Below are 18,975 nucleotides of genomic sequence, written 5' to 3' on the forward strand. Positions count from 1 at the left end.
ATGGTCACAGAAAATTCAGTCTATCGTTCCGGTTCGGTTTTATTGAGTAGTTTATAATTATTATATTAGCACGCTATCCATATCATCATAGGCTCTACTGACATTATATATAATCATACTGCAAATAATCTGGTATTGCAAAAAGGCAAATGAAGCTATTCCTTACTAGGTGGCCTTCCGAGCAACGAAAACGCTTAGTTTTTGGATATAATACAAGCATCATTATTTTATTTCTAGATTGTGGCATTATGATATTGTTTAAGCAAGTAGTGAAAAGCCACCTTAAAATTCTGAAATGTACCGTACTTTTGCACTTGAACCTGTCCTTCTGAGTACCTGTCATTATATACTAATTGAATATTTAATATCAATATGTGTGTTTTTTGACTTTGATCGTTGCACTGGTTTCAAAAGAAGACCTAATTTTTCGGGAAAGGTATGTATATATCTGCTTGAAATCATGTTTCGGGTCTTTCAAAGGTGCCCACAAACCGATTTGTCATAGATTGTTTTCTCGAACAATAATCACTGCCATTTTCTAAAATCGTTGTGGTAGTAATACACCAGAAACAAACGCAGAATATATCGGTTGTGATAATATGCTTGACATATTTGGCTAAAACCGTTTTTGAAGACGAGAAAACTAAAATATTATTTATAGATGAATAGAATTGATCTCTTCTGATATAGAACAGACGGTAATCATAACCTGAATTATTAAGCCCTTTCATTGTTCAATCAAACCGCAGTCTGCAATAGCTTCTACTAAAAATTAATACTATATTTTTGGGTTTTCGATTTAATTCAGAATTAGCCGTACGCAGTTAGTAAACATTTGAAGTGCTTGGGCATCTGAAATCGTCTGTCTATACGACAATACTACAGCTATATTAACCCAATTATTAGCTACAATGATTTCCCAGAAGCTGAATAAACCTTGTGCCTATCGAAAGCTCTACTTAAGTAGACAGGCCATCCGTGTAGACTGATGTAATTAGCAACATCGCCTTTCGTAAACCTTTGTTTCACCACTGCTGCTTCAGCTGATATGTTAATTACGGCTACAGACAACTGCCTATATTTAAAGCTGGGCGCGCACACCAGGCGGCGCTGCTGCACAACAACAACAAACGGGCTATTACCACGACTACGGAGCTCGTGGTAGACAGATAAACGCGTATTCTTTGCCTTCGCACCTGCTTAAAAAAGGGGCAGTATTTTTGTTGATTTTTTGTCCTGGCAGAAACCCTCTTTGGCCCATTTTTAAGCAGAAGTTGACTTACTATAACTCACAGTAAAAAAGCGAGTTGATATACATAAAGCCATGTTTCTGTAATCTTATATTACTATGTGCATGGGTTTGCATGCGTACAAAGTAGACGTGTGTCGAAGTGACGAACTCGGTGGATTAACGATTAAGCGGTGACTCAGCTCACTGGAGTTTTTATCAGAGCTTGCCAATAATCCACTATGATCCAGAATTACGATGAAACTTCGATGACAATAGCGATAGCCCATTTGTTACGTGCCTTGTGATTGGCATCAATTTTCTCTAGCGTTATATAGACAAGTGTCAACTATTTATCGGTGAACGTATTTATCGGTGATTAGGTTTTAGCACAGTGCACACTTAGCTTATAGTCTATTAAATAACAAAATCATAGTTTACCATCATTATTCATTTATGACGTGAAAATAAAATATAAGATCATGGATAATGTGCTCAAACAAAAACTGATACTTGGATTGGGTGCCTGCGCTGTAGCAGCGGGTGCCTGGTATCTTTCCCGTCAAGAATGTACATGCGAGGAGTGCTCAGAGACCGATACCGAAGCTACAGTCTATATTGTAGAAAATAGCGCTGATTGGCGTGGGAGCTGCGAGGAGATTATCGCAGAAATACGTCATTCGAAGGTTATTGCGTTGGACTGTGAGTGGGTAACCTCCAAAGACGCTGATGGTGGTCGGCGAAAAATTGCCCTCCTTCAACTTGCAGCGTCTACGACCTGGGTCGCATTGATCCGATTGTGCAAAGTGGGTTTGATACCGGAGGAACTAGTGGACATTTTAAAAGATCCGAGTATTGTTAAAGTTGGCGTAGCCGTTCTTGAGGATGCAGAAAAGCTTCATGACGATTATAAAATTCAGGTCAACGGTTGTCTTGATCTTCGGTATATGGCGTTAGCCACGCCGACTGTAAAACGGAAATTGGTCGAAGCAAGCCAGGGTCTTTCACTAGCAGGTATGACTGAGGTTCTCCTCGAAGCAGAAATGATGAAGGACTTCACGATTCGTTGCTCAGACTGGGAATGCGAGCAGCTGTCAGACGAACAAATAAATTACGCCAGCTATGACGTTGTTTGCGCATATGGACTGGCGGAGAAAATTGCTCGCTCTAACGACTGGGTCACGCGCATTATTGGCTTGCTTTTGCCCTCTTATTTATGGCTAGATTCATATCTGTTGTCGCAGTACTCGGAATTTATCGGTATACGATTTCACCGGAAGCAAACTAAGCTAAGCAAAAAGAGAGAAACACCTTTGTTTACATCCACAAAAGATGGTAAAGAAAAGACTCTGCGTTCGTACAGTGCTCGCAGAAAGCCTCTGTACGAAAATTGCGTTTTGCTTTGTCCTGATGGAGAGAAACTGTGTACATGTGATGCGAAAAAGGCGCAGTGGTACCTGGACCATGGACTTGGCGAAGAGGTCGAGGGTGAGGATGGAGACCCCCTAACAGTGATGCTGAACTTCGAGCCTGCAATCAGGACAATTCTTGATGGAGACTACTATAGTTCACCCAAGGACAACGTTTGTGTAATTTGTGGCGCAGCGGATAATCTTGTACGCAAGATGGTTGTACCCAAAGAATACCGTAAGCATTTTCCGAAGATAATGAAGCATCACAATGCTCATGATGTAGTCCTTACCTGTATTGAATGCCACAGTCGATTTAGCAGCTCTGACAACACGCTCAAGGAGCAATTGGCTGAGCGGTGTAACGCTCCCTTGACCTCCTTGGTTGCGAAGTTCAGGGAAAATCCAGAGCTAAAGGCGGTCCGCAGCGCTGGCAATGCTCTACTAAAGAAACCACTAGGTCTTCCCAAGGACCGACAGGAGGAGCTACAGAATTGTCTTAAGCAGCACTTCAACGTTGAAGAACTTACAGAGAAACTTATCGAAGAGGCCTCAAAGCTTGAGACAAAGGAGAGAAACAATGAGTATATCTCGCACGGCCGCAAAGTCGTCGAACATTTTGCCAACCAACCAGAAGGCCTTATCCAGCTTGAATTGTTATGGCGACAACATTTCATTGATTCAACCCAAGCTCATCATCTCCCGTCGCTCTGGTCCGTCAATCATCACCATGATGTAAGTTTTCGTGGAAGAGAAGTTGCTGGGGGCCAAGGTAGATCTGCGGTTCCGTTGGTTGGGTGCGCTTTGTAAAAAATGATTGCTCAGTGGTGGCCGAATGAAAACAACTTGACTTTAGCACCATTATGTGTAGACTTATTGAAGGCCGACATAGCGAAGTAAAGAGAGTACCCATATTCAAAGGTTTTACGTCATTAGGAATGAGTTGGTCGGCTCCATTTCATGACGTCTGAAGTACGCTAGGCGTATAACGCATGCGAGAAAATAGAGCTAAGTATTTGTCTTCATTGAATATGTATATAATTAGCAAGAAGTATACATTAGAAACAGGCCGCTTGCAGTTGCGATACGCTGTTTCGGGGTGACTTTTCAATAACTATATACGGACACATAAGGCTAATATTGAAATAATCTCAAAACACGAACCTTGTTTGTATCAGCTGTGCTATAAGTGTGATCTAGTAATGGCTGGTTCTGTGGTGATATGTTACAAAACAACACCTCTATACTTGTATATGTAGCTCCCCCTTAATAAAATAACTACTGAAGTATATCAGCTTGTTTCGTGCGCAGCCAAGTGAGTGATTTAAGGTAATTCTGTCATTATAAAATTAACACAAAAAGTTAACATTTTATCGCGGTTTTTCCATGCAGGTGTTAGCTGTGAAAATTGCTCTTTACCGGGACGCTGACCCAGACGGGGCCGAAGTTCTCATGAAGCGAATCGGTTTAAGCAAAAGTCGAGTGGATGACGTGATGAGGAAACTTGAACTTACGGACGGAGTTAAAGTTGGCAAGATGAGCATTAAAAAGGGGCGGCTTTTGGAAACTCTTAACTAGTTATAGACTTGTGGCTTATTTAGCATTAGTATGCTGGCCATTGGCACCAAGAAAGTGGCATTAGAGTCTACTTAGACACTAAGTTGTTGAGTAAGTGGCTCACTGCAGCCAGTTGAATGTATGATGTACGTGAGCTCAATATCAGCGAAAGGAAAGTTGTGTACGCAATTGCGTTGCAATTTTTTGTTAAGTGAACTCTGCCAAATCAGCGCTTAAGAATAGCTCCGGCTAGAACAACGTGATGTGTAAATAAATTATTTGAATTTGTTTAGTAACTTTAATATTATTGTTGTTTAGTAACTGTAATATTATTGTTAACTTCACTTTGACAGTGTATCCCTAGTGCACATCGGTGTTTCGACAATATTTTTGGAGAAAAGTTGTGCTGATATATACGCAAAATGTGGCGAATAATAATCTAACAAGCAATTTACCAGATAAACGACATGCTGGAATACGATTCAGACGGATGTGGCGATTGAACGGGTGCTCTCCCTATCATAACCTTGGAAAAGGATAAAGTCTATTAACATTAAGAGCATTAATACTAAACATTTACAGCAATGATCTACTAGCTTTAGGAAGCCCATGGCTACAACAACTTTATGGAAAAACAGCCACTAGATAGAATAGATGTGAAGAAAATTGAGTGACAAGGAAAATTATAGAAGGATTACAATGAAAATATTTTTTTAAGACAGAGTTCAAAGACTTCCCGATTTGAAGATGTCTATCAGTCTTCTTGGCAATTTGTTTTACTTAATATCCATAAATGTTCGTTGGGGCCCTAGTTAGTTGTGTAAAAAAGCCATTGTATAATTGAGAGTGTGCAAACTATTTTATGCGTAGGACGCATCTCCATTCCCCCTAATTGTTATGCGCTACATAATCCTCTTCGTGTACCTAAATGTGTTATTCAATTTAGTTGTAAAAAATAAATATGGGCACTACAGAAAATTTCACCTTTTTAGTCAATGCTGACAATTCACGAACGACTCCCTGGCTCTTTTATTCCCGTACTGTGCCTACGCCTAAGTAGCACCTATAAATTCGGTGGTACTCAGGCTGAACAATTATGTCAGTTAAATATGTGATGTATCTTTAATTTAACTTACACGAATATTGCAGAAGTTTTAATATTGATGTTCAGTTTTACGTTACATTTGTCATTCAGTTATGGGCATGCCGACCTTAAAAATAGCTAATTCCTAATCGATCTAAAATCTAGGATACCACTAAAACAGTCCTCGCAGAGCAGTCGCTTTGACCTGATTTTTTTCTGAAAGAGAAGAGTTTGTCCAGGGCAAGATTGACACGGTTGAATCGATTGACTGCAACCCCGGTGGAAACCCAAGCATAACCATTCCTATAAAAAAACAAAGATGGCGTGAGCTCAGGCGGCGAAATTGCGTGTCCTGTATTCCAATAAACAAAAACAAAATAAAGATTTGATTAACAGCTATGTCTAAACAGTATCGTATTATACATTCAGGTTTTGTATTTGTCAAATGTACAGCGTAACTCGCCATGCGATACTGATTTCGATGTGTAAACCTATGTTAAAACAGTGTTGCTTCATAACCTACTGAGCTGTGTGTAACTGGATAGTCGTTCGCGTGTACCCTATTTATACTTTACATTGGGCTAAGTAATTTTTTACTTAATCTAATTAGGTATCAGTTAATCAATGACAGAAAAACGGACATGAACCAAAACCCGTCCTCAAACTCCGTGTTTCTTGCGGAATATTAGGTTTTCTATCGTTGCCATAAATCGCTATTAAATAGCGAGTAAGCAGCCTAATTGTATCGAAGACGATGCGAAAATCTGTGTTTAAGCTGCATTACGTTCTAAGCGATATGTCTGTGACAGGGTAGGGGATCAGTTATTCGATGGAAAACAAGAGTCGGTTAACCCGTCTAATATTGACTAAGTGTAAGTTTATAAACCGTCTAATATTGGCTAAGTATGAGTTTATAAACAATAGCGAATATGTACCATAGCGATCAATAGAGTTCTTGACTACCACTGCTACAGTAAAACAACGACAATGAATCCAAGTGTAATCTCTTGATGTACGAACAGCGGACCATACATAACAAAATCGTCAGGATGTCCCCTGAAACAACGGCATATGTCTAAGTATCAATTAAAAGGATACAACGTCGCGTAAATGCCATGCCCATCAAATGCCAAGACTATAGACTCATCGAAAGTTTATTTTTTCGATAATCTTTCATAATCTTGTTTGAACCTCCATCAGTAAATAATTGGCATATTTGTTGTTTTAAATTAAGTTTAATTTACAGTATAACTAAAAAGATCGGAGAAACAGAACAAACATTTAGACAACTACCGCCTTATGATCAGATTTGTAGTTTTATTCGCCTTACTCGTCATCTGTTTTCAGTAAAGGTACGGTGTTTTGCGTTTGCACCGGCGTTCAGCTTTCTGTAGTCGCAAGCGAGCGTATGGTAACGAAGATCGCGCGAAATTACCCTAAGCACCGTCAAGCTGGTGCGCTGGCACGCGTTTTACCTAAAACAAGCACATTACCGGTACTACCGGAATTAGGTATACAAAAGTTCCGTTTTGTTACAGAATTTTCACGCTCTTGGCGATATTTACCGTGAGTTCTATGATAAGTATCGGTTGCCTATTTACGCTACATACCAACAACCCTCCATTTGGCGTAGCGATCTCCTTGGCGAACCTCGGAAAGATTCGATAACGCAAAACATTGCTAGTAGTGCTCGACAAAACTACTGGGGAATTTCGGGTAGTACAACCCCATACACCAAAATGATAAGTGCAACAACTACGCTCATAATATATAGTGGTGAATAGAACAACTCGCAGGTCACGCGCTTTGGCGCCCAAGTGAGCACACGAACATCATGCTTCCGTCTACCTTTATCGAGTTTTCGTTCTTTGATCCCCCTTTCACTATAAATCTTGAGCTCGGCAGGGGTGATTTTTCGTTGCCGAGAAAATTAAGAATCCTAAACTTTTCAGTAGAAAAGGTACAACAACCACTGATTCAAATGTACAGAGTACACCGCAAAAGCAAGATCCACAATAACAATTGAGTATATGTCCAACATATCGACTCGGTACACGGTCGCAAACAGAAAAGTGTGCATTGGTAGGTTTAACGAAAATAGACGAATGAAATAACATTTCTGGGACATTGACAATTAGATTATACGAAATGTGTTGAATAATACTTGGCGATGCAAAAAGTAAATCATTTACAGAGACAAATACGATACTGGTGACGCCGGAGCCGTACGGTAAATAAAGGGAATCAGGACGCAACGTATCAAGACAATGCCATTAAGCGGAACGGAGACACCTAGCTGATAGATGTAAAGAAGGTCGATCCATCAACTATGTTGTGCGCAAACACAATAGACTTCGCGTTGAAAACCGGTTAAACGAATTTTGTTTAAAAGTTCTCTGCCAATAGAACACCAATGGTAGTTTTACAAAATGCACTGAAAAGGCAGCTTTTGTACTCATTTCAGGAAAGTTGATCAATCCTCTCTCTGGCATTTTCGGGAAACCTTCGAGAGGGACCAGTGGCTTTAGTTTACACAGTTTGATTCAAAGTATGCGGGCTCGATTTCCTATTTTTGCCATTCTGCAGTGAGCTGCGGAGTTACTCTGTAATAAAATGCAATCGTACCGTAATACAATGGTAGCTCATCGTTCGAGACACGACTAGCGGTATGGACGCGCACACCGCTCCCATTATCGAGTATACCCACAAGTCGGCGATTACGAGTAGACAGAAATCTAACAATTCGAAAACCAACATCAGGATTTTTCAAGCGTCTTGCGATTAATAAGTGCAAGTTAGCTGATGTCCTGCCTATTGCGTAGCATTTTGCTACTTACAGGAATAAAGCTTGCAGCACGGGTACCGCGATAGTTCGCGTCCGCCCCATAAACGGCGACTTCTGACCAGATCGTAATTGGGACTGATGAATTGGCCACTTCTGTTTCTGGCTTCTGTACCTGCTCACAGCATGTCATCCACTGGAACCGTCTTTTAAGTTTCTGCACAATGGATCAAGGAAAACGCGGATTTCTTGCATTCGCGGGACAAATTCCCAGCAAGATGTGAATTATCCTTTAGCCACACTGTGGCCTGTTTAACAGTTTTCAGCTATTTTGTGCCGGTACTTAGAACATCGGTCGCTCTACATAGGCGCTTTGGATTCCACAGCGATGATATCTTCAGAGAAGTCCGCTGATTTTAGACCACTTTGTGATAGCATATCCGTTTACCTCTTAAATCGTTAAAATCTAGTACCGCTCCCCAGTCGACACCTTTACTTGAAAATATACTAACACAATAAAATCAGCGAAGAAATAGAAAAATCATGGTCCCTCATTCCAAGGGGCCAATCCTGCCCAGTACTTATTTCAGGATTAGATAGTCATCGATAGAGTTAACGTTTTACTGAGTAATGTAATGTATGCCTTACCATAATAAATTCACTACTATCACTAAATGCATATTCGTTATCGTTATGACATACTCGGCACACACTATTGTAACGGCTTCCAAATTTCGCGTGCGTTAAAGCAAAACGGATGTCCCACCGTTTTAAGCCCTTCCGCTAAATACAGTAAATATAGTTAGATAACAGTCCTCGGCCGTATTCGTGCGTAAAACCGTCCGAGATAAGATGAAATGTTCACAACTTTTGTAACGCACTTAAATTAAACATGCAATTAATAAATTAAATAAAACATTTGTATTTATGTATAAGGAGGAAGGGACCTTTCAAAAGTCCAATAAAGTAACTATCATAACGGAACATCATTGTTGAATATTCTAATAAAGCAGAAATGATCGAGCAGAGTGAGAGAGCAAAAAAAACATCAAATATCGAAGATGTGTTCCTTTAATTAACGACAGCATCGACCAAGTAATTTATTAGTTGGTTCCGAGCTAGAGGTAACGCATTTGTGCAGTATTAACGACACGGCCTAAAGCAGCAAGGGACGCCTGGCCTAAAGCAGCAAGGGACGCCGTATTCTTAAAACCTATGCATTACCTAGGTCCGCTTCGCTTCGATTCGTGTGTATATACACATATATATTCAAGTTTCGTGTTGAGCCATCTCTCATTGATCCAATTCGGACCGAGCCCTGTCCCGATAAGTGCTATGCTAACAATTATTTCTGACATTTCGTTTTGTTATACTATGAAGCCGGACAAATATATTGACACCCAATAATTTTATCCATTCAACGTCGTAAGGATTTGTCTTGCATCAGTTTACCGTAGTTGTTCACGCACCTGAAAACAGTCGAATATGAATCTATTACTCATAATGTAAATGATGAAAGCACGCGCATCATTTTCGGAACTCTCGGAAGGTCTTAGGTTCGGCTTCTGGCAAAAGCGCTAGAATCACCGTTCAACGTGAACACTCCTGAAATCATGCAATGTATGTTATATTAAAACTTTGTCTTTCGAAGGAACTGGAATTTACATCAGAGCCGATAGCCGCTCAGACTATACCGACAAATTTTGGATTCATTAAAGTTTAAATGGGGTCATACAAAGGATCGCCCAAAATCACAATCCTAGTTGAACCACTTGCAGCAAATACTGAAATTATGTTTAGAAAGAATAATACGATGAGAATTACCTTCCGTTTGATCTGCTTGGCTGTTGTGACATCTTGACAGAGCTTATGGAATAGATTTAGGCATTCAGACACCTTAAAAGTCTTTGGATTTTCGCAAAACCACCGGGCCATTTTTAAAGAAAGTTTATCAATTTCGTCCATGTATTTGTGTAACTTACGTATGTCTTCATCAGCTTCCTGTAAAAAAAGCATAAAGAAAAACACAGACTGACGCAACAAGTGGCAGCATCAATGACATTAGCCTTTTTGCGAAGGATATTTTTAAACTACAACTTACGCTTGAAAATTGTCCGAGCTTTTCTTCGAGAGACGGCAGCATTTTCTCGGAAATCAAGATCTTGAGCTTTGCTACACTGGATTCAAATTCTGAAACTGTCACTTTCATATACTCTAGGTCTAGTCGACAAGCCTGTTCGATACCGACCATCTCTTCGACAAAATACAACGCTTTTGGATCTTTGTCCACGGCAGTTGTCACAACAAAATCTAGCAGGCTCAATTGATCTTCGTTTTCACTTTTTCGATTGCAGGTACGCAGCTCCACTAGTTTGCATAGATCTTTTAGGCGAAACCCAGCTGCATTACCAACGTAACTTCCCTGTAAAACACGTCCTTTGTGGTTTTAAAATTGTAATCATGTTCCAGTTAATGCGAGTAATGCCGTAAAGTGGCAGTATTTCCAGCACCTTTCGAAGTTACAATACCTTTACGACAAATGAGTGTCCAAAAATGGTCAACCTACCTGATCGAACCTGAACCCCCGGCCTACGTGAGCAGATAAAGCTAGTGATAGTACTAGTTAAACCTATAGTTGAGTCTGACCACCATATCATACACTAGTGCCAGTAACCTTACTGGCAGCATGTTTTAGAGGATACACCAGCACTCTGCTGTCCTTATTGATGCTAGGTATATTTGTTCGGGGAAGTCGTTTATATATATCATTATATACAACTAGAATAAAAATAAATCATAGTTTACAAACCGAATTGATGTAGTTTCCAATAGTCAATACGCGTCTGAAGAAGCTTTTCAGGGAGGTAGAATTCAATATGGCGTTACAAACTTGAACGAAGTTAGAAAGAGACGACTCAAACGACTTCGCCAGGGGCTTAAAATCCTCCTTCAGAAGAAGAGCTTCCACAAGGTTCGATACCTTAGGAAGGCGTAGAAGTTCCAGAAGAAATCGATCACACGCCGGAAGCGAAGACACATCTCCAGAGAATGTTTTCATTTTTGCAATCTGAAGGTGTCATGTTTAGTGATATTATCACTTAAATATCGACATGTCTTCGATAATTCAGTTTCAATTTGTTGTTTGTCCCAGCCGAAATGCCAGTACTACAACTTAATCGAAATTATAGACTTTTAAATTTAAATTAATTATGAATTAAAAATGAAGATTCAGTGGTTCGGGATAACAGAATCAACCTGATATAACAAACGCACTTAAATCAACACACGTGCGCACTTTGACAAATACTTGATTAAGTAACAAAGTGGCAATGCGTCTTACCTCCTCCTCCTTGGGAAGGATTCGATTAAGGATCTGTAGGCGCTCACCTCCCAAACGGGCACTGTCGCAGTCTTCTAGACATGCAATAACCTCTTGACTGGGCATCTTCAAACGGTGTAGTCCTAAGCTGACATGTAGCGCTCGTCTACCGTCTAGTAGTGAAATCTTCTAAAATACCAAGATGATTTGTCAGAACGAAAACGACAACCAACGATTGCTGTTTGGCTTTGTGATGACACGCAGCTGTATATTGGTATTGTCAACTACATTTCAATATTTTAGAGACAGCCCTAATGCAAAACTGACGATGCAAACTAAAATTTTGATTTTATACGGGTAGTGACCCAGGATTAATCTTATTGTTCGCGTTACGAACCTGTAAGGTAGATTTCGTGTTAGCTAGATCCTTTCTGATGTTTTTTTTAGGTGCTAGTGCAAACAGCTGTTCAAGCTGCTTCCAGTCGATCCCCTCTAATCCAACCAGCATGGCGGGGTCCTCAAAGACTTCTTTCCATACATTGTCATTTCCTGTGTGAAATAAATTCGAACGGAATATGTTGATAATCATTGTTGTTTGTTCCTTTTTTTACTTTCCATTTGCTGGTAGTTAGCTGTTATGTACCGCTGAGGAGCTGTTCCTTCGCTTTGTAAGGCTATTGTCCAAATAGTAAAATTTATTTTGGGCTCTAAAGATACGGGTTTTAGGTTAAAAAACAGAACTTTTTAGCTACTTCATTTTACATTCTCCCTATGTTAAAGAAATAGCAAAGCAAACCACTTATTTCGCGTAAGTGATAAAAGCTTAACTCAGAATCATGTCTCGCCAAAGAGTAGCTCAAGATAATCCCTGATACACTCGAAAAATTATATGCGTCCTTTATGCGTCGACTATGTCATTTTCAAACAAACCAGCTACTTTCGAGCGTGAAATTCTCATCATACAAACCAACGTTTCGACAGTTTTCTGACTTCGGTGAAATATGAATAAGCAGTGCTAACAATGGCATGCTATGCCATGCGATAATCTATTCTTATGTCTCACGGCAGAGCTATCGAGCTATCTTTTCACCTATGATTAAATCCAAACATGAAGTACCCTAGAGTGCACGGAAAGTCTAAGTAGAACTTGAACAAGTTCAGAAACACGGAAGCAGTAAGCTAAAACTTGTGCGCTAATATATATATATATATATATGCACAATTGGTTCTATAACGTTTCAGAGTGAAAATATTTATATATTATCCAATTGAAAAGCTGAATAGTTTCGATTGAAACCAACGATAAAACGTGCCTAGTATCTCCGCGACCAATGTACTGACCGGCGAATACATCTTTTTCGGGTATCTTGTCCCAGTTCACAGTCTTCATTTTAACGCTGGGTTTCGGTAACGTTGCAAACGCTACTTCCGAACGACTGCATGCCGTCTTCTGTACAGGAAGAAAGGCCCCGCATGCTATTGGCATCGGAGGCGGTGGGGGAGGTGGTGAGGATGGGACTGACGAAAGAGTTGCTAAAGGGGGTGGAAATTGAGGAACTGTAGCTTTCGATGTTGCCACTGGAGTCATAGGAGCGGTTCGCTCGCTTAGCTGTTGTGGGTTGGTGCTCCTGCAACCATAGGACATGTTTATGAACGACGTTGTGGTCTGAATAGTACTAGATGAACGACTTTCAATTTCCTTGCCCTTTGGTAACACTCGTTGACCGTGAACTCCTGGCATTGAAGCGGTTCGCAGCAAAATCGGCTTCGATGTATCCGATATCGGAGAAGTTGAATGGGCCGTTATCAAAGATGTCTTAGTCGGCGTGCTATCGCAACTGGTTGAAGATGTTGACGTAACAATCCTCTGTGGCACGCGACTTCCTGGCCGAAGAGCCCCATTCAAAGCGCGCAAAAAGCTTTGCCATCGCGAAGGGTGTTTTCGATGAAGTGTCAGTTCGCTGGGGTCCTGTCTGACATATCGAGCCATCTAAATAAAAAAAATGACAGGCGTCAACTTATTCTACCGAGTCATTGGGTATAGGTTCTGAATAAGTTGAACCAGGCTATCTAAAACCTACGTTTCGAACGGAAAAGGACTTCAGTAAATTTAGAAAATAGTCGTTATAGCGATAGGGGGTAGTTAGCACCCTTCCAGCACCAACAAAACAACAGAAATAAAAAATGCAAAATTCTATGAAAGATTGTCTCATCAGAAAAAATACTTCCAGGATATTTCAAGCAGTATTTCGTGACAGATTATTCACAAATAGCAAAACGACACCCAGTTTTGCTACAATACTCGAGAACTAACCACTCATTTTGCTGTAGTCGTGGGGTATCCACATACGAGTGTCTGTTTTTGGCGACGCTTCGGTGCTACGCTCTGTCTAGTTTGACGCAGCAGCAACCAGTGCGGGGATACGAAATAGATGCGCTTCGTCAAAGATTCGAACCTACTTGCCTAGAAATCGATGGAATTTCCAGTAGGAGAAGCCCTTAAGCGTGAACCTATTACTTCGTTTTCATCACAACGCCGTTGATCAATTTCGAAGCACTATATTGTACCCTCACAGAATTCATCTTTGCAGTAAACTTGGATTCTAGATTTTAAATACAGCGTTGTACGTGGAAAAATGGCTTTGGCAGTATTGATCCGAGCCTAGGCAGAATCTGCGATCAGAACTGTGCAACGTATTTAGCATAGCTTATTTTTACCGAATTTTTAGAGACTAAATCCTTCTGTGAGCCCTAGGTCACTTGACACAGGTCGAACCGAAACCACAAAAAGTCAGCCCCGTGCACCGTTAAGGCATCAGCGGTTTTCACCTCATTTTGTCGAACACGGAAATTTCCCAGGGCGAAAAATGTATGGCTCCTACATTGTTTTCTTTTGTGTATAGGATGCGCGTTTTTTTTTTTGTGTAAATTTACTGCTGATACAATCATAGGGATACAATTTTACTGAAATTTCTCCTAACGTTTGCTCGACACTTCTGCGAGTATGGCAGTCGCTCGCATTACCCATTGACTTCTCACTCGTTTAATGATACCGAAACGTATTTATCTAGTAAAGAAACTACACGTGGCTCTTCTGTAAAATATCCATACTTTATTTTTGTCTGAATATTGCTGTTTGATATTTTCCTCTGCCCCATTCTTGTTCACTGGTTGTACAGCTGAACCAAGCTTGTCATTTGTTCTCCTCCTTCAGGTTCAAACATTTTTGCATTCATCGGTCTATATCTATGTAGAAATTGCTTAAGCTTGGTCCATCAATTTCTTGCTCTTTTTTTACCTTACAGCACTTTCCATAATGTAAACAAATCAGTTAAACGAAAAAGAGTAACCCATATAATGTATATTGTATGTGGTAATTGTTATAAAGGCAGGGAGCGTTTTCGGCTGGCAAGTAAAATGGAGGCACGGTATTTCTCGTTATTAGCTATAAAAAACAAAATCCAGAGTCGCTTTCGAAATGTCATCTCGTACATATTGATTAAAAAAAAAATAATAGATTTCAACGTAAACATCAATTGCTGACATCCTATGAAACAGCCATTACGAAAAACGAACTACAAAAATACAACAGCAACTTCTTTTTACTTAAACGAATGCAAAGTTTACGGTAGCACGGGCGATCATTAAACAGGTTCATGCATTTAAAAGGCTAAAATGGGGTACGCTCGTCCCAATCGGCCTCGCCTGCAGCGAAGCCGGAGACATGCTGCACGGCATTTTTCACTTATTTATTATCATAATTAAATGTTGTACTATATTACGTTGCGTTAGCTTGTATTGTGATTGTGTCATGGTTTTTCAGTTGTAGCTGCGTAGATGTATGGCGATTAGCATAGAATGAATTTCTTTTCCATGGATTTCCATATATATATATATATAAAGTTCGTGTCAAAACCCTTGTCTCTTTCAGGGTTCTTTGTGCCTCTATTTGAGAATCGTCGCAAACTTTGAATCAGATTACCGTTACAGCTATCATCGCTGATCTGGCCGTTTCACAAGTACGCAGCTACGGGTGAAACAAGAAACACAAAAAAAAAAAAAAAAAGAAAAGAAAACCGCGTGCACTCGACAAGCCTAAACGACAGCAGTATATGCAGCATACGGCGTGCATCGTACCAAGGTGAGACGAATAAGTGGATCGAACAAGTTCAATGGAAGCGGTTAAAACTCACTGTAGCATCCAAGGTTACAATGAGTCAGCCTCATTATTGCCTCGGGGGCATCACACATTGCAAAACGTGCACTCGACACAATTGAAATAAATTCGATTGGTTTTTTTTTTGCTGAAGACGGCAATTGTTAACATTTTGACATCTATATTCATAAATTGAAACTTATGAATGTAAGTGCTGAAATTTTCTGGGCTGTCGCTTATGTAAGAAGTCTTCGATGGAAGCAGAGCACGTTCAGCTGAATAGACAATTCACTCATTTGGCTTTTTACATCTCGGAAGGACGTGGTCGATGGAGCGTAATTATGCTGCTTGTATTCTGCATCCTTGCATGGTGGAGCCTGACGAGCAGTCTTCAAGCCCTAAATGAAGAGTTGGAATTGGCAAGTCGGCACTCATTTCTTAGACCCCTGGCGAATACGATTCTCCCATTCAACAACCATTGCACTCTTTTTCCGCGTGTTTACCGCCGATGGTTCCGGAGCCTGTATGTCATAAAACGAACGAAAGCGAAAATCATGACGATAAAATATCGTTACCCAATTCTATGTAGCCGGCAGGTTATGTTTTGAACATAAATTGATTAGTCTGATGAATGTATGCGCTGTACACTAGACAAACACAGCGCGACCAGTAATACGATAACCAGTGTGCAATTTGTCTAAGAAATTTGTTGCAAGACAAAGATCAAAACTTTTTCACTTCATGCAAAAAAAAAAAGAATCATACAATCTAATCTATAGTTTAAAAATAATATATTGTACCTTGAGAGGTTCGTCGACACAGTCGAGCAGATTAGGATTACTAAGTACCCGCTGTCGTAGAGAAGGGTAAAGAGGCGCTCCCTTCAAAGTGTCCTGGCCGTCCTTGGCGCCGTCATTCTCTAAATCATCACTTTTATTGTCGTCGTCATCTGCCGAGATGTCCCCTAGCACTGATAGGTTGCTTAGGTTAGGCTGGGATCCTCCTAGTTTCCGCATGCGCCTACAGAAGCATTCGAAAAAAGATATCTTTAGAAGGACCAACATTTAATCAGGCCAATTGGAGGCGTAAGATGCAAAAAGAAAAATGCATGATGGACACGAGTTACATATTTGAAAAGCCTCATAAAATACCAGAGCCCTTTCAGTTTCACTATACAATATGCACCTGCTAATATAAAGTGAGGCTCTACCTTAATTCACTTTCGCGTTCTTTGAAGAGTTTAAGTTCCTGCTGAATCTTGCTTTCAGCGGTAATAAGCCCACGGCGCGGACTGAAAACGGATTTCCTTTCAAGATTAACCGAGCCAATCTCAAGGCGTGATCGACTCGATTCTGTCCAGCGGGGCTCAATTGGACCCGTCGGAACTACGTCCCTCCCCTGGCTAGCAATGAACTTCTGCATACTAATACCCCGCGCGACAGGTCCAAAGCCGGGACGCCGGAAGGGCGTGTACGTAAGAGACGAGGTCCCTGAACTCGATGATCCAGAAGAGAAAGTCCTCTGTCGCGGAGTGTGAGTACTATCTGTATTGTCAGCTTGGCCGATCTTAGCTACTTTCGAGTCGCTACGCTCTACTGAAATCGTGCGTATAACACCCTCCTTTTTCAGTTCAATCTCTTTGCGAGTTTGCTCTTCGATCTCTTTCTGAATCTTGGAAGTCACAGTGTGACGCATTGCATTTCGGGATGTTGTCGGTGGAAGATCAGAACACGAAGACGAAGTTGACGAGGTAGTCGAACGCTCTGAAAGAATCGATGACGAGTCGATCGAGTCTTGACGAACCTTGCCTGCAAGAAGTCCCTTTTCACGACGAAGCGCTTCGTCGCGTTCCCTAGCTAAACGAATCTCGCGTTCGATGGGAGTCTCATTCAAGTACACTGTAGTCTCAGGTACTTCATCGCCATCATCCAAAGGCCGAACTTTAATCTGACGACGTCCGGTATGTTTCACTACAGACAAAAAAAAAGGTACAGACTATATTCGGAGACATTTGTATGTGGTCTAATACACAATGAAAGTACGAGGTAATACGTGCACAAATCGTTCTCATACCTAAATGCATTCTTCAGCAAAATTGTTCAGTAAATATAATTTAGAAATGGTCATGCGTACAGGTTTTCACCGTCAAGTAGTATCTTATCACATCTGTAGGATCATTGATACAAGGACGCATAGATTCGACTTACATACGGCGTTCTCTAAGGATTCGCATAGCATCAATACATAGCAGTAAAGATACAACTATACTGAACTATACCGGAAAATATACGTACATGAGGGCGAGATGACGCTACGCGGTACAGACGCAGTTGTTGCTTTCACAATTTCAAACTTCTTATCTCCTTCTTTCTCCTCCTTGGTCTGGACCTCCTGGTTCTGCATTTTTAATTCTCGGTCCTTTTGAAATCTCATCTGGAGGTTTTCGCGCACTCGTCGTAGTTCCTCCTCACGCTGTTTTAGCTGTCGAATCTCATCCTCAATTTTGGAAGCCCCGGAGTCGCCGACTCTGATACATTTTGGTGTGGAAGTAGCTAGCGGTTTGTACGAAAGTGATTTGGCCTTGAATGAGGGGCGGTCGTCCTGCAAACCCAATATGAGAAGACATAATTAGGTGGTGTATTCAATAGTATAAACTTCTCCGTTGAAGGTAAAACGAAACGGATACTTTTTAAAATGGACTTCTTCTAAATGTTGACTGCGAAATCATTAGGATTTAAAATTGATACCTACCATGCAAATGCGCGAGAAACTGAAATCGGCATGGAACATACCAAGGCTCAAGTTAAACGAACCGTAATTGATGACCCGTCTTTATTATTATTGGCTTCGAAACTGCATTGGTTCGAGCTGTTTACTACTGCTTGAACGTTGTGTGAGTATTCAGTCTACAGAGCCCCTTTATTTGACCTGCAGCGTTGCCTATTAATTTTAAACAAATTTCAAACCTGAAGTAACTTTTCAAAAAGTTACTTACTAAAACAGTAATATTAGAGGAACAATTGTAAATACCGTTCAGGTTTTATAAAGTGAACAAGTTTATGACTTCCATTGTCATAGCAATACATTTAATTAACACCTATGCAGTTCATGAGAGTGAATTGCATTTTAATCAGCGTAAATCTATTTTTACTTACAAGGAGATTCCTGGTGCTACTGGAGAGGTGCCCAATTTTCTCCTCAGCTTTACGACGAGCCTCGAGTCTTTCCTTTTGAATTTCTTCTTCACGTTCCTTTTGCAAACGGATTTCCCTGGCAATAATGGTTTCCTCGCCACAAATCGGCTTGAGGGCTTGTGGCATTAGTTTCTTTGGGTCCACCTTCAAGCATAAATAGAGGTTCAGTGTTAAGTTTAATCGAACTTAACACTGGTACAATATAAGGTACAATTTCACTTCCAGCTATCATCATCCATTAAATCA

General features: G+C 40.5%; 3 protein-coding genes across 7 annotated transcripts in view; 1 reads left to right on the forward strand and 2 right to left on the reverse strand.

The window, feature by feature from the left end:
- Positions 1-1,153: 1,153 nt before the first annotated feature.
- On the forward strand, positions 1,154-4,496 carry LOC111265261 (exonuclease 3'-5' domain-containing protein 2). The gene is made up of 2 exons (XM_022841775.2): positions 1,154-3,372; positions 4,030-4,496. The coding sequence occupies exons 1-2, from the start codon at positions 1,711-1,713 to the stop codon at positions 4,213-4,215; spliced, it is 1,848 nt and encodes a 615-aa protein (XP_022697510.1). The 5' UTR covers positions 1,154-1,710; the 3' UTR covers positions 4,216-4,496.
- A 4,617-nt stretch (positions 4,497-9,113) lies between these two features.
- LOC111265263 (FH2 domain-containing protein 1) lies at positions 9,114-13,369 on the reverse strand. The gene is made up of 7 exons (XM_022841776.2): positions 12,721-13,369; positions 11,777-11,928; positions 11,401-11,568; positions 10,870-11,127; positions 10,162-10,482; positions 9,885-10,061; positions 9,114-9,529 (listed from the first exon to the last, which is right to left on the reverse strand). The coding sequence occupies exons 1-7, from the start codon at positions 13,367-13,369 to the stop codon at positions 9,509-9,511; spliced, it is 1,746 nt and encodes a 581-aa protein (XP_022697511.1). The 3' UTR covers positions 9,114-9,508.
- A 1,102-nt stretch (positions 13,370-14,471) lies between these two features.
- The window catches only part of LOC111265259 (uncharacterized), a 102,206-nt gene continuing 97,702 nt past the window's right edge, over positions 14,472-18,975 (reverse strand). For all 5 annotated transcript variants that reach the window (XM_022841768.2, XM_022841767.2, XM_022841765.2 and 2 more), the window contains exons 6-10: positions 18,691-18,873; positions 17,830-18,136; positions 16,746-17,505; positions 16,336-16,555; positions 14,472-16,056 (exon numbers count right to left, since the gene is read on the reverse strand). In XM_022841768.2, coding sequence (XP_022697503.1) covers positions 15,967-16,056; positions 16,336-16,555; positions 16,746-17,505; positions 17,830-18,136; positions 18,691-18,873 — 1,560 coding nt within the window. In that variant the 3' untranslated portion in view covers positions 14,472-15,966. The remainder of the gene's footprint in view (positions 16,057-16,335; positions 16,556-16,745; positions 17,506-17,829; positions 18,137-18,690; positions 18,874-18,975) is intronic.

The sequence above is a fragment of the Varroa jacobsoni genome, unplaced genomic scaffold (assembly GCF_002532875.2).
Source record: "Varroa jacobsoni isolate VJ856 unplaced genomic scaffold, vjacob_1.0 scaffold_949, whole genome shotgun sequence".
NCBI classification, from domain to species: domain Eukaryota; kingdom Metazoa; phylum Arthropoda; class Arachnida; order Mesostigmata; family Varroidae; genus Varroa; species Varroa jacobsoni.

What these genes read in the sequence shown, in the direction of transcription:
- LOC111265261 (XM_022841775.2), top strand. Translation starts at nt 1,711, where the DNA reads ATGGATAATGTGCTCAAACAAAAACTGATACTTGGATTGGGTGCCTGC. An exon ending in CCGTCAATCATCACCATGAT is followed by an intron (nt 3,373 to 4,029) that starts GTAAGTTTTCGT and finishes TTTTCCATGCAG; the next exon opens with GTGTTAGCTGTGAAAATTGC.
- LOC111265263 (XM_022841776.2), bottom strand. Translation starts at nt 13,369, where the DNA reads ATGGCTCGATATGTCAGACAGGACCCCAGCGAACTGACACTTCATCGA. An exon ending in CGAAAAAGATGTATTCGCCG is followed by an intron (nt 11,929 to 12,720) that starts GTCAGTACATTG and finishes TATTTCACACAG; the next exon opens with GAAATGACAATGTATGGAAA. An exon ending in ACACGAAATCTACCTTACAG is followed by an intron (nt 11,569 to 11,776) that starts GTTCGTAACGCG and finishes TTGGTATTTTAG; the next exon opens with AAGATTTCACTACTAGACGG.